The 23,076-nt window shown below is 37.7% G+C and overlaps 2 protein-coding genes across 2 annotated transcripts in view; one reads left to right on the top strand and one right to left on the bottom strand.

Moving 5' to 3' along the window:
• TBCK (TBC1 domain containing kinase) overlaps positions 1–13,327 on the bottom strand; it is a gene marked incomplete at its 3' end in the record, with an annotated part of 94,162 nt that extends 80,835 nt beyond the window's left edge. Inside the window, exons 1-3 of the mRNA XM_082281761.1 lie at positions 13,291–13,327; positions 8,666–8,900; positions 6,155–6,227 (exon numbers count right to left, since the gene is read on the bottom strand). Of these exons, the coding sequence (XP_082137887.1) occupies positions 6,155–6,227; positions 8,666–8,858 (266 nt within the window). The 5' untranslated portion in view covers positions 8,859–8,900; positions 13,291–13,327. The remainder of the gene's footprint in view (positions 1–6,154; positions 6,228–8,665; positions 8,901–13,290) is intronic.
• A 265-nt stretch (positions 13,328–13,592) lies between these two features.
• AIMP1 (aminoacyl tRNA synthetase complex interacting multifunctional protein 1) overlaps positions 13,593–23,076 on the top strand; it is a 32,463-nt gene continuing 22,979 nt past the window's right edge. The window contains exon 1 of the mRNA XM_082281725.1: positions 13,593–13,688. Coding sequence (XP_082137851.1) covers positions 13,687–13,688 — 2 coding nt within the window. The 5' untranslated portion in view covers positions 13,593–13,686. The remainder of the gene's footprint in view (positions 13,689–23,076) is intronic.

Here is a 23,076-nt window from a genome sequence, read left to right as displayed (position 1 = left end):
GGTTTTTCAGCCATTAGCTCATTAGTAGTAATTTGCTCATTAATGCAGAATGGAATTTTAACATGATCCTTACACAATTCCTTGCAGAAATATCTTTGCAGGATGAAGCCACCCTCCCACTGAGGATGGTATTTTGTCTGTTTGAAACTCAACATCCTCTTTCACTAGAAACTGTAGACTCAAAACTCTCCAGTACTTTTGTTCTCAATTAACTCAGCATAACTCATCTTCAGCTCAAGATCTTTAATACTGCTTTTAGCACGGAAATCTGTATGAAGTGTCTACAAGAAACTACAGAAAAAGCATAGTTGAACAAAAGGTTGAAATAATCATACTTTTTCCCCATCTACAGACTTTATATTGTCATGGTCTAAGCCCAGCTGGAAATTAATCACCACGCAGCCATTCTCTCAACCTCCCTCTGTCCCCCCCACCTCAGTGGATTGGGAAGAAGAATCAAAGTAAAGCTTGTACGTTGAGATAAGATTAGTGTCATAATTGAGAATAAAGTAAAATACAGTAATAATGGTAAATGATAATAATATTTGTAATAAAAAGGGAAAAACTAGCGATGCACAGTGCAGTTGCTCCCCACGCACTGACCGATGCCAGAGCCCCTTCCCAGACCCAGGCTGGCCGCCCGTCCAGGTAACCCCCAGCTGATGTGCTGGGCACGACGTGCTGTGGAAGATCCCATGGGTCAGTTTGGGTCACCTGTCCCAGCTCTGCTCCCTCCCAGTTTCTTTTGTGTACCTCCTCACTGGCAGAGCATGAGCCAAGGAAAGATGTCCTTGACTCAGGATAAACATGACTTAGTAAAAAACCAAAACATCAGTGTGTCATCAACACCATTCTCATTCCAAATCCAAAACACGGCACTGTAACAGCTACTGAAAGGAAAATAACTGTACCCTAGCTGAAACCAGGACAAGAATATACAGCTATCATATCTACATTTTAATAGCAAGAGGCAGAGACTTTCATAACCTCAAAGAGTAGGATTCTTCTCTTTTCTTTTTTTTCCTGGAAAAGAAGAAGATAAGAAACAAGTGTGCACCCCCTGCTATGTTTCACATGTAAGGAGGAAACATGTGTGTTCTGAAAAGTCTTTGTGCTGCCATCAAACAGTGCAGCCAACTATACAGGCAAAATACCTAAAAAGATCACTCAAACATCAAGAACAACAATGTTCACCTCAAATGCCTCATGCAAGCTGCACCCATTTTCCATTCCAAACAACTGTCTTCTTGTGAGAGGAAAGGCAATCACAGGAGACAACCTATGCTAAAAGGAAGATTACAGGAAGATTTGCAGTCAGGCCAAAAATTACTTACAGAAAAAACCCAATACTTCTATATGAAGAAAAGCATAATTGGACAATATAAAACAAGTCCAGACTAACAGATCTTTCACCACAGCTTTGCAAGTAAAGCATTATCAAGAAAGTAAATAAAAAGTCTACAGACACTAAATGCCCACTCTACAGAACTTCACACATGCTTAGGAGAAAAAAAAACTTTCAGTTTATTAATGCTACTTCATTTTACTATTACATAATTTATCCTTGCCAAATTCAGCCTTATTATGATATATGGATTTCTTACGTGAAATTCCAACACAGACTTGATTCAAAGCAGAATACACTCAGCCCATGAAGCTCTGCTCATATGCAGCCCTTCAAGTCAAATCATGTAAAACCTTCGGCCCTTTGATGACTTGCACCTGTTTTAAAAATATTTTTGAAGAATGTCTGGCTACTCAGAAATTGTTTCCCCCCATCGTATAACTTCTGTACCACAGTTGCACGTCAATTTTGCCAAAAGCACACTAACAGCAATGATGGCATGAAGAACTCTAGTCCAATCAATGAACAGACAACTGTTTAATACAGCCAAATAAAATCTACTCATCCGAATCCATCAGATCATGTTTTCTCCAAACTAGTAAACAGCTGCAGACACAGTCTGCTTCCCATCAAACGTTTCATGTATAACAAACTATACCTTGTATCTCTGATGGTCCACTAGTAATTCTTCAACACCATGACTTTCAAAACATATGACAACTATATTTTATTGAAGAAAGGAATAGACTTAGACTGTCCAAGCCACAAATTGAAGACCAATCCAGAAACTGTACTGTAGGTGCCAAAAGTCTGCTGAATGTCAGTATTTGCTGGCATTTTTATTGTTATGAACACAAGTGCAGACCAACTTCTTCAAAGAAGAAACACACTTCAAGCATGACAGAAAAGGAAATGCTCACAACTCCTTTTATAACAGCACAGGAGCAGAGAAAATAATTCCTTTAACACTGTCTGGAAAAGGTATCTCAAAGGAGTAGTTGGAAATGTGTTTAAAAGATGGGGGACCTTAAGGATAAATGCACATCCCACATTCTGGTCTTTGAAATCAACAGTGCTAAAATAACTAGCAACTTCGAAAAGCTAAAATTTTGATTGCCACTACCTTTAGTGAGACTGTTAAAGTATAAAACATCAACCTGCCATAACTTTTTGTGACTTATTTTCAATTCATTCACAAGAAAAAAATCCTTGTATGTGCAAGAAGACAGGAAGCCAGCTAGACTGAGACACATTTTCAAATCTCTGAACAGCAATAAACCATGATGAGCTTAAATCAGGTATTTACTATTTTTGTGCAACTATACATATATTCCCAGCCCTTTAAACATTTAACTGAACATACTTCAGAGAGCTGATTTTGCACTAGTGTGACTATTACAAACTGAAATGAAGTGCATCCTTGCAGTGAGCACAACAACACATAGGACACCAAATCAAGAATGTACAAGCAGGAAACAATGACCCAGACTACAATCGCTCTCTGAGAGGACAATGGAGACTAGTCTGGTGAAACATGGGATATCAGTGCCTAAAATTCTTATCCTACCCTTATCATACCCTCTTATCCATGGCTGCAGCCTGAATTTCCTGTGGCACACAACTCCAAAAGAGCTCCCCTGCTGTTACTGTGATGCCCTACAGAAGCACAGTAAAGAAAATTAGGATTAATGTCGCTTTTAGAAGCATTAATTGTAGTTACAATGTCCACATGGCTATCCTCTGAAACAGAAAACACTAAAGAGCTGTATTAAATTCCTTTTCTGTACCTGGTTACCTACAGTAAGAATTGTGATGAGCCAACACTCATTTCCTCCCTTTGAGAGTTCTTGAAATTTACCTGATAGGAGTTCTAACAGCAGCAGGTGTTTATTCCAGGATCCCAAATATGCAACACTCAAAGCAGAAAATAATCTGGCCATAAATTACCAAACACTTACTTGCATTAATCTTTGAAAATGAAGTTGAGCATGTTAATTTTGAGGACAATGACAAACTATCTCTGCAGTTCCTGGGGACTGCTGACATGGTATTGTTAGGTAATGAATGAATGAATTCTTGAATATATCACAAGTCCAATTTCTAGAAAATGTTTGGTGGTATGCTCAGTAAAATGACTTTCTGAACTGTGACAGAGCAGATAAAGCAAACAGTTGAAGCTCTTATTTCCAGTGTTTGATCTCTATGTGCAACTGATTTATTAGAATTAGAAAACCCGGGGAAAGTCTGAAGGTAATTGAAGAAAAAACATTGCTACATTTCTTTTTTTAAAATATAATTCATATATTAAGGAATGTATGCTACACCTGATGCATGACTTCAGCAAAGATTAACTGCAAATAACAACCAAACAGCTGTATGGCCTGTTTTCCAAAATGTATAGAAAGTCAGACAGTCCATAATGTAATGTCTTGAATTTCAGGACTAACATAGTAGAAGATTTCCTGCTGATTTTACATCAGCTTGTGGTACAGGTGCAAAGGACTTAGGTTACTGGCAAGTGTAAGGGAAATTAATCTAGGAACCAGAAGAGCAGTTTCTCACATTCCATGAACAGTTTATAAAATTAATTGCAATAGCACACACATCAACTCCGGATGTGTAGCCAGCGATGCTATCACTGACCAATGCAATCAGAATTCATAAAAAAGCCAAATACTTCTTCCAATAGTAATTGATATAGACAGATCACATAACCAATAACTGGGCATTGGTCCATCCAACTTATTTCTGGAAATTTCTGGGTCTCCATAGGAACAAAAAAATCTGTTTTCATAAAAAAAACAGAAGTAAAAGGAAAATGTCAGTTTTGCAAGAAACTTCATTTGAAGTGAACATAATTTATCCTTTAGCTACTACTGCAAAAGCTGTAATTTACAGTAGATGAATCACTAATGTCTCTTAAAACTATGGATACACATACAGGCTATATTTTAGCCCTATACCTCAGGTGGTACAACTTCCAGAAGAAATCCCAACTGGCTCATTAAAAGAAAGACCAGATAATAGAATAATTTACTACAGTAAAAACTATCTCAAGACAATTGGAAAAAAATAAAGCCAGGCTTTGTGCAACTACTCTCAATCGAGACACAGCTCAAAGAGCTGAGCTAACACCACAAACTAAGTAACTTCCTTCAGCATGCCAAAACCCACAGATGCATACCTTAGAAAGCTATCTAAAAAAACCTAAAAAATCCTTCTGGATGCCACAAGAGACATGCTACTATAGAAGGGCATAATGGATGTGCATATAGACCACATCTGTTATCTGAGGAAGTCTTGTCAGAGAATCTGAGTAAGTATACTGCATCAAGCAATTCAAAGCAAATTGAAATAGCTACATGCAAGTTTTTTCCAAACAGTCTAGAAGTAAGCAAGCAGTCTGGGCTATTTCTCATCTGACAGTAAGACACACATGCTCAAAGAACAGTGTGAGAACTGAATTTAAAAGAATGAAAAGAGCTTCTGATGCTTTAACTTCTTCTGGAACTTTGCACATTAGGAACCTGATGCAAAATTGTTTGAAGAACTATAGCATATATCACACATGAAAAACCCTTTACGCCTAGCTACCTCTCTATCTTAAGAAAAAAATGGAAGCTAACACTCCTCAACCTACAGCCCTCTGCAACACACACTGTCATACAAGTTCAAGTTCACAAAATGCTAACACAAACACAAGGCATTTAGATGTATCTCTGCCAGACATCGTTAGCATTCTATTTAGGGACTGCAAGGCTCAAAAGGCTAGAGATCCAGTATTATTCCTTTTATAAATAGCTAACTTAGGATGGACGACAGGAAGTCACAGCAGCATAGTACCTTATTGAACACAGCCCACCTGAGATGCCTCATGTTAACCAGGAAGACAAAAAAATTGTCAGTTATTTTACTGAGTAATTATCATCTCTATGTTTGCATAAATATCAAGAGCGATGAAACCTAACACTTGATATAAACTTTAGAAACTAAACTGAATTTTTCTAAATGTGTTTTATATTTATGTATTTTCTGTGTTCTTAACCAGCCAGTTAGCAGGCAATGCCTTACTATCCAATGGAAATAATGTTAATCTCCTTCCACTCTTCACATTTTCTGTGTTACATATTATCTAGGACAAGATACCACTTCTTCGTTTCAAAGATAATAGTGATAGATTTCAAAATGGCAATTAACACTTTTTGCAACAAGCCTGACAATGAGTTTGGGTTTTTGCTTATTTCTTTAAAGATAATGCTCAACTATTCTATACCTCTTACTATTTAAGCAAATAGTCCTGACAGCCTTTGGACTTGGTTTGGACCAAAGCCTTGCTGAAGTGACTACATAAACCCAAATTCAAATCACTTATTAGCACTCTGGCATAATATCTTGTCCACCTTCTGGATGATAAATTAGTAGATTTCTACAAATAAAAAACACACAACAAATTCCATCCATTCTGGTGGAAGTTGTATTTCATCACCTAGCAGACTTAACTTTCTAAGAATTGATGCGAAGATTCCTTATCCTGCCATAGGTCTGATTTTATTCTTAAAAAGAAACCCCAAGACTACAGCATAAGTTACAATATATTTCAATTATAAGCAAGTTCCCCATAACAAAATTTCACAGAAATGAGTACTCTCTCTTTGGGTGCATATTTTGTCTGACAAACAATGTCTTTAGGTTAAACTTTAACAGAATGAAATTTATATAAACCAGTAAAGTTAAAAGATGGTCCAGAATTTTGCCACAGATGAGATGCAAAATAATGATGAGTGGATTTGAGTTAGCTTGACACCTCACCTGACAGGCTTTCTTTCTCGTAGCAAATCTTCCAGACTCTTTTCACAGTGTTCAGCCGCCACAACCAGTCTCTCTAATTGGTAAACAAAAAAGTGTAAGAGGACTGGAATCCAAATGAAACTCTGAGAGTACAGACTTCTCACTCTACCTATCTGGCAGACATTAAAGTATTTTGACATACGTTGTACAGAAAATTACACACAATTAAATGTTACAAGATGTACAACTTATTGATAACACCACTAGTTTTTATTTATGAGATACAGGAAATTATCTTTCCAGTTTCCTCATGCAAAGCACTGTCAATCCAACCATCCATGCATCCAGTAATCTCCCAACAAATATTGAAGCCCTCAGCCAATGTCAGTCAGATTTGACTGAACAGAGGTCTCAAAGATGAGCATATATAAATTTGCAGAAATCTGTGGCTGGGTTGATGAAAGAAACTCAAAGCAACCCCAGCTTTGAGAAAAGGGACTCAGGGTGAGCACAGGAGCTTCAGTCCTGATGGGCCAATGAGCACATTATGAGCTCTAGCACCCCTTGCCCAACATGAAGCTGTAGGGATCCCACATGTTCTGGACATTGATGGGCTGGCTCTGAACATAAAGGGAAAACCAAAACTACTGTTGCACTGAAGACAACAACCATGCAGTAGGGAAAGACAAAGGTATAAGATGTTACAGGGGCATGTGAGAAAACCACTAAAGAAGCTTTGCTACTTCCACTAACCCAGCAGTCAATGTTCACATTCAAAGCCAAATCAAACTAAACTATTACAAACATTTTTGTAACACGACTGTTACAGTAAGATGAAGATGGAAAATTGAGGAACACAGGTCATCACATTAAAGCTGGAAAGCTTGTTACACAACTCTGTTTCTCCTTTTTCAAATCAAAAGACCATTTAAGCTTGCTTTGGAAGGAAAAAAATTGAGATTGTCTTCTACAATGCTAACAAAGATTTGAAAAAAGTTTACTTTTACAGAAAAAAAAATCCATCAGAATGTTTTTCTTTTAATTTTATATTCCCCCCTCGAAAGTCTTTTTTGGGGGAATTCATACATCTAATTTTTTTTGCATTGTTTTCCTAGTCTGCTCTCACATTTCTCTGCAATAGTAGAAACTGACATTTGCAAAAAAAATCTCCACAAACATTAAAGTCATTAGGCATAGAACTGACACACGGAGAATTCTGTCAGTATCGAAATGACAAAATTTGCCACTAAATTTCCCATGTTATTTCAAAATTATTAGCTGCCATTCTAACCATTGTTAAAACAGAACACTCTCCTGACTTCATGGTTAGACATTTTATTTGCTATCCTTCAAGTTACTTTAACTATAAGAAGGTTTTTTTTTCTCCATTTTTATAAACACACATGAATTTTCATGTGATTTACTCTTTGTTGTAAAAAAGGCCAAGTTTAATTATTATTTATTAAATGTTATGTTAGTTAATACTTCCTAATCTTTCATCCCAAACAATATTGTGAGAAAATCCCAGTTTTTGTTTCAAGAGATACTAGTAAATACAAATGAAAATTATTAAATTTTCTAGACCTCCTGACTGCGTAAGTAAAAAACTACATGTTGAGGGCAAAGGAAAACACATAAAGAACTCCCTGACCCATAGAATACTTCAGTATCTGGAGTTGGCAATATCCTAATTTTGTAAAAATCTGAAGCATTCCATCATACTGCATTCTAAAGGGGAAAAAATTACTTGCTCTACTTTATGAGACCCTGTAGCTAATCAAATACATGCAATGCACTTTTGTATGAGAACATTGTTGATTTAAAAGTTAAAGGTGGCAATGACTTAAATTGTCACAGGTGTTGCAGCCTTTTTGTGGAAATTAAGTGCTGTAGTCCTGCTGAGCTTGCAACAGAATATCTAGAGCAGAAAGAAACAACTGAAGTTTTATTTGAGCTAACAATAAGTGTGATAACAGGTACTGAAAAAAATCCCAAACCTGTACTGGAATAAAGTAACCATTAGTGGGAGAAATCTTGAAGAAATCAAAAGATAATAATAATACAGGAAGCTTGCAGCCAGGACATGAGATGACAACACCAGCTGCAAATCAAGTACAAGAAACCTAACCACCACATGAAAATGTTCACAAGATGAACATGAACATGGGTTAGGAGTTCACCATCAAAAATACATGTATTTCTATATTCCACACAAAGACATGGCAGAGCAATTGAGTACAGGAATTTTAGTGAGGTATAAAAAGAAGAAAGCGCTCTTCTTTTACCAGTTAGTGTAACGCAAAACAGGACAGACAACCAATCTCTGCTTTGAGTCTATCAAGAAGACACAAAAGGACTAATACTGCTGGTCATAGCAAAGATATTCAAGAATTTTGAGACTGAAAACTGGCCACTTTCTGGTGCTATGAAGGCAGTATCCTGCTCAATCACCTTAAATTATATTGTCACCAAAAAACCCCAAAACCAAAACTATAATCATACACAAAATTTGTTTATTGAACAGATACTCACCATGTTTACCTCTGGTAATGTCAACATACTGGCAAAGTCTGGGATGGGTGATTGTTTTAAGGATTTGAAATCTCCCCAGAATTTTTATGGAGTTAGGTGTTAGAGGGAGGCCATTACTTCCACAGACATCATGTGGCAGAGCTGAGGCAAAGAAGGTGGAGGCACCCATCACAGTGTCTTTTAAAGGAAACATATTTTTCACACAATCTTAAGCCCTTCGGAGCTATTCGTGTTCCTTAAATAGAGAAAGCAGAGTAAAAATTTATCAGCAAAAGATACAGACTCAAGTTACTAGTTGTTTACTAAATAATGCAATTAAAATGTTTTTCTTTTCCTCAGGAAGTCACACAGGAGAAACAGAACACTTAACAATTTGGTGTCTCAAAATTATTCTAAGGGAACAATCTTCTTCAAAGCACAAAATTCCCAGTAAAAAACTACTAAATTTATTTGTGAATCCCAACTGAGAGCAACTCCACATAGGTTGCACAAAGATCCCTACATACCAAACTTATTTACTAAGTCTATACAAATGGAAATTATGAAAGATACCTTCTATTTTAACTAATACAGTCCAACTTAAGATACAAAACAAATATAAAAGACTGATCTCATTTGTGGTTTTTCCCCCCCCAAAGAAACAGACATGAGATATGTACTTTTACATTCTAATAAATATAACCATATTAAATATGAATGTATAATATTAAGGATCAAACTTTAAAAAGGAAGAAAAATCTGAAACAGCTTTGAGCACTGAAATATTTATTATATTATTTGTATTAAAAGTCTTATTTGTAAAGATTCAATACTTTCATATCTCATGAATATTTCATAGTTTTTTGCAGATGATTTATTTTACGAGGTGAACAATGCACACTACAGTTAGAATTTTCCATTGGAAAGACATCAGTTGGACTGAGTGCAAGCACAAAGATTCATTGGCGTGTAGCAGGTTCCAATTGGAAACCTTTAACAGCGTATTTATAATAAGAACCCCCATTTTTTATTATTCATTAACATTCCATGTTAAGAAACATCAAGTCTGCCAAATAAACTATTCGGTTTCAGAAAGAAAATATATATTATAGGTTACAGATGCAACCATAATCTTGCTTGACACAATGGTCCTCTAATGCTTGCTCTAAAAGAAAACAAAACCAGGTTATTACAATCAGAGTGGAGGTAAGGAGGAGTAAGATTATGTCTAGCAGCAAGATATATTATGTCTCTAAGAAGGTAAATAAGTACATATATATATTGTGTACAATATATTTACGGAGGTAAAATGTTCTCATTTTTACCATAGAAAAATGTTAGAGAATACTTCTCTAATACATTGTACCTGCATTCAGCTGACACTTAGAAAGGAATTTTAATGAAAAGAATTGTTAAATACTATCAATTCAATAACTAGTTTAAGTGATTAAACTTTCCTTGCACTCCAGATCATTTGGCTTACAAGGAGGAATTACAGCACCTACAATGTGTTCAAGTAGGCAACTGCAGACTTTTCACTCTGCTCCTTTGGTTAGAAACCAGATGGGCAAAAAGCAAGATATCAGATAAGCAAACAAACTTTCCTGTTGCCTACCTAAAGGAATCAATAAAGAATTTTAAAAGGTATGCAATAAACCACATTCTCTTACTACATAATTAATTCCAGGGAAACCAAGAAAGCAAAGAAAAAAGTTTTCTCTGATGATGATGGAAACCAGCCAGTTCTGTCAATTGCTGCCCTCACAGTCAAACTCTGATCTCTCCTTAATTCTCCACTTACATAAATTCCAGGGACTAAGTTGAAAAATAAAACAAGTAACCCCAAACTTAATCCTTCCACCACCTTTAGAAAGGGACTTATATTACAGCTTAAACGAAAGGGTGTTTTTTAACAAATTTTTTTCAGTCTCAACATTTCTCTAGTAACTTACTGACATTTCCAAATTCAAAAAGTATGGTTATAAATATTTTAAAAGTTCATCTGAAAAAAGCTCTCCTCTGACTATTTTAAATTGAGGGTGTTTGTTTGTTTGGTTTTGGTTTCTTTTTTCACTCCACATCAAAGTCTAGCAGAACTATAAACACATTGTCCTTAGTTCAATGTACACAATTTTATACTTCAAACTCACTTTTACTGCACAGAAAAGACACATACTGCATTAATTTTATGATTTGAAGGAATTAATTATATCCTGCAGAACTTCCCTGTGACTTTCAAATAAAAATAAGAAGAGAAGAAGAAAGGTTTGTTATTTTAAACTAACACCAGAACCAGTTAACGCAAATTCAATTTTGTGACTGAATTCTGGAAATCCAATTCTGATAATCCAAAACAGCTAGGATGGAAGAGGAAGCAAAGACTTGTCTTATGGTGGTCATCTAAAATCACTGAGTCACTGTTTCCAAAGCACCATTTATCCCATCTATGAGAGACAGTCTGTCACAGCCGTGAAACATGCTGGCATAAAGATTAGAAGGCCAGAAGAGGATTTCTTGCATCCCACCTCTGAAAAACCTTCCCTAGCTCCCTACTTTCATCTAAATCCCCATTAGAAACCTTTATAGTGCACAAAACCACTAACCAACATCAAAATCAGAGAAAAAAAAAAAAAAAAAAAAAAAAAAGACCTTTAGAAATTCCTGTTCCAATATTCAGATCAGCACTACTTTGAAAATCTTGCACTAGATAGCTGTTTGGTGTCCAAAAATGACAAATAAAATACAAAATGGAACTCCGTCTACTGAGCAATTTATTTGCTCCTCTGAATATCTACTGCTCTCAGAGAACAAATGTTTTTTCTTCAGAAGTCAGCCTCTTCTAGAAACATCGGTTACAACTTCTTCACTGCAGCAGTACTACGGTGATCAAGTTAATGGACAGTTAGAACTTTGCTCTCAGGAAAAAAAGTCAAAACATAATAAATCTGATTCTCAGAAGAAAATATTGCACATATAAAGAGGCCAACCTGAATGAATCCATCCAGTAAAACACATCAGTAAATTCCTAAAGCATCCACATGCAGAAATAATGGCAAGTAGCCCCATTAGTAACTTGACATGCTACTTAGTTAAATGCCTCCTGAGTACTCAGATGTAAATATCCCTTACCTAAGGAAGGTAGCTTTTCAGAATTAAGACATAATTATAATCAATACTGCTATTGAATTAGTTTTAAAGCAATTGAGAGCAATTTCAGGAGAGCAGGTAGCCAAACATCCTATATTTCTTCATTAAATCATGGTAAGTTAAACAAAGTAGGCTATTTCGTAAGAGGAAATTCTTACACAAAATAATTTTGCTCTTAAAATATTTCTGCTGCAACTACAGTAATTATTAATTTGATAAAATAACTGAAATAGAAAATACAATCTAACTAGTGTTGCTACTTCACAAAAACCCCGAAACTGAGTGATTTCACAAAGTTTATTAATATGCAGAACAGGTATTGAAGAAAAGTTGAATTCAGATTCCTATGGAAGGGAGCACAGAAAATAGATAAGGGTTTGTTAGAACAATCACAACAATGAGATGGGATTCTTTTTTCCATCTGCAGTATAAGCATCTACTACAAAATGCCATTATGTTGCTAAAAAAATCTACACGTCAGCAGTACTGCTTTTAATTAAATGTTTTCCCCTATGATTTTATATCAAAACATCTTCTTTTATAAAATTTTCTAACTTCTCTAACATTCATTGAAGTAAGAAGTATTCCAACTATATTTGAAAAGTTATTTTGTGAAAATGCTAAACAGTAATTCCTTTGTAGCGATATTAGAACATCACTCAAGTGAAACAGCATTTTTTAATCCTTGCTGATTGCTTATGTATCAGTAATATTTGGAGAATTTTGTCACACATACATGAATGCCTCTGCATTCAGTGTAGATATTTGCATAAGTTACTGGTGCTGTTAGGAGCTTTTACAACTTTACTACATACATTAAAACACTGCTGCTTTGAAAACCAGGTGTCAGAGTTGGTGAGATTTACACAGACACCTCAAGTTGCACAGCTGCAGCTACAATATTCATCCAGTGGAAAAAAATAGCAACACTTGGATAGCTCGAAGAAAACATATAGAATCGGTTTTGATAAACAATTAGATAGATCAGAATAGGTTTTTAGTCCCATTTCCCTCCTTTATAAATTTGTTGTTTCTTTAACCTGTTTATTAGTGTCTTTTGTTTAGAGCCTGCCTGCTGTGCTACGTCATTGTCCCAATAAAGACCTAAAATGGGGTTTGTCACCATTTGATTTATCCCAGGAACTAAACCTGGCACAAGAGAAAACACTTTCACTCGGTTCTCTAAATAACTCATAGAGATGCTGGGGACCTTGATACCCCCTGCGCTGCTACAAACTCACTGGCCAGAGAGCTCCTGGGGAAGGGGAAGGGAAAGGGAATGGGGACGGGGCAGGGGATGGTGGAAGGGGATGGGAAGGACTAAGGAGATGGGCAAGGGGGAATAGGGATGGGGAAGAGGACAGGGATGAAGGAAGAGGATGGGGAGAGGGACTGAGCAAGGGAATGGTGATAGGGATGGGCAAGAGGATAAGGATGGAGGGGCAAGATGGGCAGAGGCAAGGGAACGGGAGTGAGGAAAGGAAAAGGGGCCGGGGTACCTGCGCGAGAGCCGCCGCCCCCGCCGCGCCCCGCCCTCTCAGCGACGTCACTGCGCTCCGCCAGCCGCTCGCTGTAGGACCATAGGGGCGACCTGCACGGTGCCTGAGCATCCTTTTTGTTCGGGTTATTGCAAAACAAAACCAAAAAGACCATAACAAAAAAAAAAAAAAAAAAAAAGATAGAGAGAGAGAGCTTAACACCCTTTCCCCCGTGTGTATGTATGCGTGCTCTGCCAGTGTTTCGGGAACGGCGCGTTGGGCGCCTTAGCCCTGTGCTTGCTGAGGGGGAGCGAGGCTTTCCGGGGCGCCTGCTTGCAAACCTCAGGCACTCGCTGGAGCAGCCCCGGGAGCGGGTCCTTCTTCCCCGGGCGGGCAGCGGCGGCGGCTCCTCGGTTCATGTGAGTGTCCCGGCGGGGCCGCGGCCTCGGCCGGACGCGCTCTGCCCTCACCGCGCTCTCGGTGTCCCCGCCGGGCCTCGCCTCGGTGCTCCCCCGCCAGCCGCTGGGGGACGGCGCCATGGGCGCCCTGGGGCTGCCCCGAGGGCCGGGCCGGGCCGAGCTCCCTGGGGTGGGCGGGAGCTAGGCAGGGTCCCGCTAATTTGCTCCTGCTGATTTGCTTCGAGCCGCCAGCGCAGCGCGAGTCGGGTGGAGCGGGAGTACCCTGTGGCGGTGGTCGCAGGGAGGCCGCCCTTGTGAGATCATAGCCGCAGGAAGCGGCGTTCCGGTCGTGGTTCAATTCACGCAAGGGATTTTATGGCAGGGCTAGACGTTCGCTGTAGCTGTAGGGCGGCACTGTAAATTCACATCCCGCGCTTTGCGTGGAGGACGCGCCCGCACGTGAAGTGGTTCATCTCAAATCGGTTGTGTTCCTTTATTCAGCCGTGTCCCTGGAATGAGGGTTTGGAAGCGGCGTAGTGGTGGGCTGTTCAAGAAAATGCTATATTAGCCTGCAAAGTACGTGCACGGAGTATCCACTGACGTTTGCTATTACTTAGGGAAAAGTAGATGCTGCCTCACTTTTGGTTAATTGAATAACGTTCGTTATACTTTGGCATAGACTTGAGTGAAAAACAGACTATAACTCAAATAAGTATTCGGTCCACCCTCAGTAGAGATACTTACAAGGTTTAACATACAACACGTGTTCTGTGCAAGGATGCGTGCATTGGATCAACAGGGATGAGCTTGTAGTTATGTTGCCACGCCACAGCTCCCTAGCATACGGCAACGCTACTGAAGCGCTGTATATATCGGGTATATATCAGTATATATATCTGTATATATCAGTACTGAATATATCAGGTAGTGTTATACCTGAGGCTCATCAGTAAGTGGTTTTGAACTGGGTTTGGCATCTGGCAAAATAAAGACAATGCTACTGCAAACTAAGTAATACCTGCATTTCTTGCTCTTTCTTTTTAACTCAGAGATTCTTGTTTTCTTTTAAGTGAACTCATTGCTTTTCACAAATAGTTCTGGGATTCAGGATACTTACATGAAATCTGTATTAAGTTGAGGCAGTGTTGTATATTTTTAGGTAGCCTCAAGGGTCATTGCTTATCAATATAGCTTCATCATAATATATTCTCTCCACCTTGTCACATGTTAGCAATATATTCTTGTTGCAGTAATTTTGACTTACGATATTTTTAAGCAATATATTTGTGAGTTGCTTTGATGTTTTAGCAACACCGAATCCTGAAGGTACAAGATGTTGAAGACAGAAATTATTCTTAAAGCTATCTTCAGCAAATTTATGCTTGGAATGTCTCTTTCCTGTTGTAACTTTGTGCATATTTTCCATACATTGCTCTAGGTATCTTTGTTTATTTTACACCTTTAAATGTAAAGAGAGAAGGAAACAACTTCTCATTCTCCAGACTGAAAGCAGTGGATTGTGTGGAAAAAATGGTATCAAATGAAAAAAGGTATTTGCTAAAAAAATTTGTGCAAATCTGAAAATAGTCCATCAGATTGGAATAATAGGACTCTAGTTGCCCAGAGCCTTGAAAACTTGATGCTTCTGTTCATGAAGCATATTTGAGTGGGAAAACAATCTAAAAATAAGTTTAATGCAGAAAGGTATGATGATACAGCTTTGATATTATTATCATTCTAATTTAGTATGAATTTAGTAGTGGCAAGTTAACGTAGGGCCTCTATCAAAGGAAGGCTAAGCAGTCTGTGGATTTTTCTTAATCCTTTTGATTTAGGAGATATTGTCTCTAATGGCTTTTCTCCTAAATATATTTGACTGAAGTCTGCTTAATATGTCATTGTCATTTCAGTTAGTTGTGTTATCCAAGACTAGGATTTAAGTTAATTGTATGCCGTAATGGGGGGAAGCAAGCAACCCCCTGGGACTTCTTATGCTTTGCAAAATCCTTTAAATCAAATCACAGCATTTTCTTAAAATGATTTTTGAAAGTCAATAATTTATGCATTCTAGTCTACTAGAGTCTTTAACTTTCTAGTACTGATCTGCAAGTTTCACAATATTATGTTTTCCTGAAAAGAGAGCCATAAGATACCCTGTAATGCTCCATCCTGCAAGATGTATTGGTGGCACAGCTCCCTTTACTTTCTCTCAATTCTTTCTAAAGTTGCTTGCTTAATATCCTTGGTGAAATCACATTTGTGCAGGACAGGGTCCTAATTTAGAGAATGTTGAAATATATATACTTGACTATAGTTTATCACTGAAATTTCGTGCTATGTGCTTGATACACTGAATTCCTTATTTGACACATTGTTACAATAATTTTCTGGGTGTTCCAACTTATCTCTTAATCTTTCCTTTGTTTTTGTTTCCTAAACTTCACTGAGACCTTGTTTGCAATTTTGGGGGTTGGGCTGTGTGTTCTTGTTTCTTAATTCAGGACTAAAGTAGAAAGTTAAAAACTTTGATTCTATATTAGACTGTAACACACTGAGATACAGTACACTTATTTCAGTTAGCAGGAAGCTTTAAAAACAGTTTCTGGAAATATCGTAAACATGCCTCAAAGTATTTCTGTACTTTTATTACCCAGCACATTTTATACTGTGGAACTGGGATACTTTGAATTATGAGATCATGAGAGATAACATAAGGTAATAATCAACTGCAATGATTTGTGTTTTCTTTCTGAATCTGTAAACCACTTCTAAAATTGTTGCTCTATGTAAATTTACTAATTGCCAGTAGAGCCAAATTAGAAAAATACTGGTTTCTCAGCTTCCCTGCCCTTTCCACATTAAAGTAGAATAAATAATTTTATGTCATGTTAGTCTGAGAAAGCTTGACATCAGACTGAAGGGTGGATCTTGAATTGACAAGAAAAAACACATATTGAGATGCAAAATACAAGATAAATGTTATCCAAGGCCAAGAATGAAAAGAAGAATTGAGTTCTTGTATGCCTGCAAATCCCACCTACTTTATAAGTCCCCATGAACAAACTTGGGAAATACCTTTATAATGAAAATAACATAAAACAGTTGTCATTAGAAGGATTGGTCACGTGTGCAGAAAGACAAATCTGGTACCAGCCGTAATATTTTTTAACTTTCCTGATTATGATCTGATTGCTTTATGTCACAGCTATTAATTCATGTTTGTCTCTTCTAAGGGAGTGTTACCTAAAACCTAAAGAAGGTGAAATACTAGCCAACATAGATAAAACTGAGGAGTCAGCACAGAGGACAGCTGATAGGAGCATCAGATGTGAGCAAAGCAAACAGCACCTCTTGCTTCTTGTAGTGATAGGAGTTAAATGAAGTCAGTCCAGCAGAGACCCCCAGAAACCCATGTGTTCTTCTGAACAGTTACCTGCATGGTTCTTACCTTTACCAAGAAACATTTCTGCTGTTAGATTTCCTGTCATACTGGGGGTGAGGGGAAATCAGTGTTTATTTTTTGTTTCCATGGTTACATTAGTATTAAACAGCAGGGGGAGGAAAGAGGTCCCTGATGGCTTTTTTTCCTCCAGTGTGATGGAAGCCATACTTACTCGTAATTAAATATAGTTTACAAAAGACTTGGATACGTCTCAAAGTAGCCTCCTGCTGTCTTTTTTTCTATTAATATTTTGTAATATTTAATGTTATATTATTTTGTGCTTGGGGAAAAGTGCTTTCTTTGAAAAAAAATTCCTTCAAGGAGAATCTTAAAGTGACTCCAGATCAGTAAGTCATCAGCTGAACAATTTTTTCTCTTGGAAGACAAAACAATGCAGTGCTGTCTACATTATGATGTTAGAAGTTAGTTTATTCAGAGTGAGTGTAAATTGAATACATTGGTATTTTACTTCACAGGTGGTTTCTTTATCCTGCTTTCACACTTAGCAAATCTTTGATGTGTATTATGTTGTCCCAAATAAATACACTTGAATATGTGGAAATATCACAGAAGGGTAGGTTTTACTGCATGGTTTTTAAAGTTAAATAAAACACAGGCATGTAAAAGAGAGATATGTGATTGGGTTTTTAACACTGGGTGTTACAAGAAGACCTTAGCAGAAAAGGAGCAAAAGATCTTCTCATCTATTATAACTTAATCACTTCTGACAGTTTGTTTGCCTAGCCTGTTTTTAAAACCTTCCAGTGATGGATATTCCACAGCCTCCAAAGGCAGCCTGTTCAGTCTATTACTCTTACTTGAAAGTTTTCCAAAACTTAAATCTTGCTTTCTTTTTCATGTCTGCATCAGACCTGGTGAACAGTTTAGTCCCATGCTCGTACCAACTTGCTTTCTCTTTGAAGAACAAGACTAGGTCTCCCATTTATCTTGTCTTCTATAGACTAAACAACTGCACTTCTTTCAAGCTTTTTGATCTTCTTTGAAGTGTTTTGAAAAAGTTGAGAGACAGGAAAGGGGAATCTGGACAAAGGCAAATCTCCGTGCCAGTTGTAGGGGTCTTGAGTATGTATGAGTTCAACGTGAGTATTGCTTGGGCAGCCTCTTGAGCAGCTGAGGTGGTTTGCCTATAATAAAATGTGGCTGCTCAGGCCTTTCCTGACTTGCTTCTCCTTATATCCTGTGTCCCTCACACTTGTTTTCTAGAGAAATTAGAAGTTTGAACTTTTTTTTTTCTTTACACTGGAGCAGACAGGCGTGGCAGGGTAATAGACTCCCAGGTGAGAAGTCATTCTCTGTAGTTTTTGTGGTGTAGAGTTGTGTTAATTGATTGAGTTATTAATTGCCTTTATGCTTTTTGAGCCATAAAGTTTTCTAATGGTGAAGTCTATAACAAGCATGAAACATACTGCAAGCTGGTATTTTCCTCATGACAGTACAGCCCCTGTGGCTCCAGTGTCAGTTTAATAGATAGAACAAGGGAAAGTGTTTTTTTGAGTATAATAAAAATGTGCTAATTTGCTTGGGTAGCTTGATAGCTGCAAATGTTTTGAGATTGTCACCATGTTCATTTGAGTATTCCTAAACTGTCAAACATCCATGTTTATATTTAAATAGGAGAAGTTCCTTGCCTGAGCATGCTCTGTGCTTCTAGGAAATGTTTTTAAATTCTGTCCAGTTAGACATTTCTAAGCAGTTATAACTGGTTTTAGGCATGGCAATCACTGTCACTCTTGGTTACAAAATTCAGTGTGCCAGATTCCTGTTCTTTCTACAGGGCAGTTGCTTATGATGCAAATCATGGCCTGCTGCTGGATGATACTCCATAATACCAGGTGATTGGCCAACGCACAAAGAAATCAATTTATAGGATTTTTTCTAAATGCCAGGTTTGACTTCCTCCACCCCCACAAAGAAACCATCTTAAAAAGGCATGCCTTTCAGGATTGGCACATGGTGGATGTTTTTGGGCTGGGAGGGACCTTAAAGATCATGCAGTTCCAACCCCCTTGCTATGGTCAGGAATAACTTCCACTAGACAAGGTTGCTCAAAGCCCCTTCCAGTCTGGACTTGAACACTTCCAGGGATGGGGCATCCACAGTTTCAGTGGGCAACCTCAACCAGTGCCTCACCACTCTCAATTCTTAAATTCTTATGCAGCTTTATATAAATTAACAGCCCAGAAATTGTTCTTTGACTTCCAGAACTGTAGAGAGGGAAGATTAAACTAGTGGTCATATTAGAAAGCAACATGTACTGTATTTAATCATCATCTGCTAAACACAATTCTTGTAGAACTCATTCTTTCCTCAGAATTCTGAAACGCTGACAGAGATTCTATTCTGGATTAGGGGAAAGTTGAATTCCTGGCAGCTGGTAATGCATTAAACATCATCAAAAATTGCCTCAAGTTAGCACATGTCTTCTTGAGGTAATTTGCTTCAATCTTTTGGCATAAAACTACCTATTATGAAAGACTTCTATTTCCATTTCCTTCTCATCAGGAGCTTTTCCAACATAACTGAGTATGAATTAATAGTGTAAAGCTTAGTCTCTGACTTCAGGACCCTCTCTCGGAAACTATCCATGGCTATTGGATCTGATTTCTATCCCAGAGTGTTTCTCAATTACAGTTTAATATACAGCTTTGTAGTGGTGTCTTGTTTCAGACTCTCGAGATAAGTGGACAGATCATTTCAGCAGCTCATTTGTCCAGGGCAGTTGGGGACTGCTGTTCCCACAGGAGTGCAGGGGCTGGTGCATGGCATGTGAGAGGCACTGCATTTGGCTTGCTGGCAGCTGCTGTGGAGGCAAGGCCCCAAGTTCACATCTGTGCTAGTCCTACCTTAAGGTTTGAAACCTGTGTCAAGGGCTGTAATAATTGCTAACAGTCACACGCTAAGGAAGTCACTGTTGCCAGCTAGGATATGACACTGAATTGTACCCCAGGGAAATTAATCTTTTCTTAGAGGTTCAGTTACCCTTGCTGCATCGCAGTGGTAAGTAATTTCACATCCAAGTGACCCTCTATAAAATAATGCTCATGATAAGAACTAGGCACACACAGATCTTTTCTTTTTCCTTTGCATTTTACTGAAAACTTACCTGCGAATTAACACTTCTGAAGACATTAAACCAACATATTTTAATTGAAAATACTGATTTAAAAATTATTGGATTTTTAATAGAGGAATTTGGAACACAGCAAAATAAGACTTTAGCTAAACTTGTCTTAAAACTTCTTTTGTTTCTGTAGTTTGAATCCATAAATGAAAAATGGCTATTCCCCAAAAGCTGCTTGGAGGATTCTTCTGTCAGAGACTATCAGTCTTAATAGCTGACATCAGCCCTCTCAACATCCAAGATGAGTGCACAGGGAGTTTGTTTGCTTTAGTGAATTTTTTTTTTTTCCCACTCCACAGATCAGTATGAAAAGAGGGGAAATAATTTTCATCCTAGAAGTTTTGAAAGCTGTGAGCCTCAAGTGCTTCTCGCTACATACAACTACAAAGAAGTGGTAGATGCTGCTGGCACGTGGTTTTGAAGCTACATGAAACTGCTCCTGGCTGCTGAGTATTAGTTGTCAACCCACTTTAGATACAAAAGTTCATTTAGACTTTTCACTCCACAGCTGAATAAATAATTTTCTCTGCACAGGGTTAGTTTGTATCTTTATAGGTTTTCATTAAAATACCATCCTATTCTATTATGTGAGTAAATTCAGCTTTGGAAAGTACGGTTATTTGTGATGGGTGGGGGGGAGGGATGTTTTTCTGTGTAAATAAGGTGCTGCAGGCTCAAAGTTCATCAAGATCTGCTCTTCCCCTGAAAATTTTGTTTGACAGTTTTGTTGCTCGCTGTTAAAAGATGTTTGCCATTATTCTTGCATTGGTTACACACAAACGTGCACACAAACACGCACGTTTTCAGGTTTTTTCTTCAGCTTTTATTTGGCCCACATAAAGAGCACCTAAAGTTTCTGCCTCAGTAAATACCAGCAGTTGCTAACGTGTCTGAAGGTAGAGGACACTGATTTCTTTCGCAATACATCTGCATGAGGTCTGCTCAGTGCTTTTGTGTGTAAATAATGGTTATTTTTAACCTGAGCACTTGTTTAAATTGAATGGTTAAATCCTGTTTTCCTTTAGCTGTGCTTCAAGATACTACTTTCACATGTAGAAAAGATGGTATTAATGTAAAAGTAATACATTTCAAGATTCTTTTTTAACACACTTGGACTATGTAAGATAACTAGCAGACAGGTTTCAGATATTAAGAGCATTTTGAATTGAAATGGAGCAGGGGGATCAATGTTCCTGTGAACTACCTAACCAATACTATTATTATGCAGACTATTGCAGACATAAAATGTATTATTTAGTGGTATTCTTATTCTTTCTTTCCCTTTCTATAACTGCTGTACTTACTGTAAATTAAGGAAGTAGTGTTAATGTTCACTTTTTTAGGATAAAGTTGCAAAAATCAATAAAATGCCTAAGGAACTGTTCTACTTGGCATCAGCAGGTAGATTTCAGTGCAATTCTGATTCTTCTATCTGATTTATGAGTAGTTTATTCTGTAGTTACAACAGTAATCTAAAGCTTTCACTTTACTTTTCCAGTAAAACCCCAGAGGGTGAACCACAGTACAGATTCTTCGAGTTCTTGTGGCATATGCTGACCTTGCAGACTTGTCCAGATGCAGCTGAGTCCTCTTAAATTTCTGAATTTATAGGCATATGTGTGTGTCTGTAATTGTAAAGTTCATCACCTGTCAAGGAAGTTTTATGGGGATACTTTGAGACATGAATAGCAAATACTTTTTAATAGATGTATTTTTATTTGTATATGCACACACATCTGTTTATAACCACTGGATACACTGATTTGGTAATTTAAGCTTTTAAACGCATAAAAAACCCCAACAAAATGAAAGAAAAACAAAAAACCCCACAAAAAACTTGTCAGTTTTTCATGTAAACTTTCTGTTCTAAAGAACTGGATGTGTTTTGGGTTTGGAAATCAGTGATTACAGTCAAAGAGAGGAGGCAGGATGTCGTGGGCGTTGCATCTTTTCAGTCATGGGATTTATTGTGGGAATTTCTTGTGCACGTGGTGATCATTTACTGAAAGATTTTGATAGTATTATTAAAATATTAATGCAGTGGGATTCGATAGATAAACATTGCTGAAACACACATAAGGCTGTCCAACTGTTCTGGCATGTGAGCTGCTACTTAAACTGCAGACTGCACTACAAAGCACAACCAGATGAATCTCTCTGGCACTTGAAGGGACCTGGCAGATGCTGTGGGTGTGGAACCTGGTGAGACTTCAGTCAAGTGGTGCAAAGAAATTGCTTTCCTTGAGTCCTGTTGTGAGCCATCCTTGGCTGTTGAATTACCGGGCAGACTTCTCAGATTAATAAATTAAGGTGTAAATTTTGTTACAGACCGCATTCAAATACTTAACTGCTGTCTTAACCCGAACAGAAATCCTGAAGGGTAGTCATGTCTCTGCTTTGTTTAGTCCTTGGAGTGTCTGCTCTGAGGTGGGAAAGAACATGAAGTTGATTCAGGATTGGACTGAGGCAAACATTAGTAGAAACTTCTCTTTTTCTCTTCTGCCTGAATAGACATTTAGCACAAGTCACATCAGGGATGTGAATGAAACTGCGAGTACTCTTAACCTTTTGAGTGTTGCAGCTGTAGCGTGCTAAGGTATGATGCAGTTAATTAATACAATGTGGCATTTGCTAAAGTCTTGAAATGCAAATTGAACAAAATACTAAAATGATTTTTACTTCTGACTGTTGAGTTTCTAATGATCTCTATGGTATCAATCCAAGGCATCCATTTTAATGCAAATTAAGCCAGTCAATTTCATGCTTCTACTCTATTTGTTGTAATGTATGCCTGTCTTACTTCCTCATTCATTGCTTCTCATAGA

The sequence above is a fragment of the Coloeus monedula genome, assembly GCF_965178545.1.
Source record: "Coloeus monedula genome assembly, chromosome: 5".
NCBI lineage: Eukaryota > Metazoa > Chordata > Aves > Passeriformes > Corvidae > Coloeus > Coloeus monedula.
The sequence above is the reverse complement of the archived record's forward strand: the minus strand, read 5'-3'. Positions and strand labels throughout refer to the sequence as shown.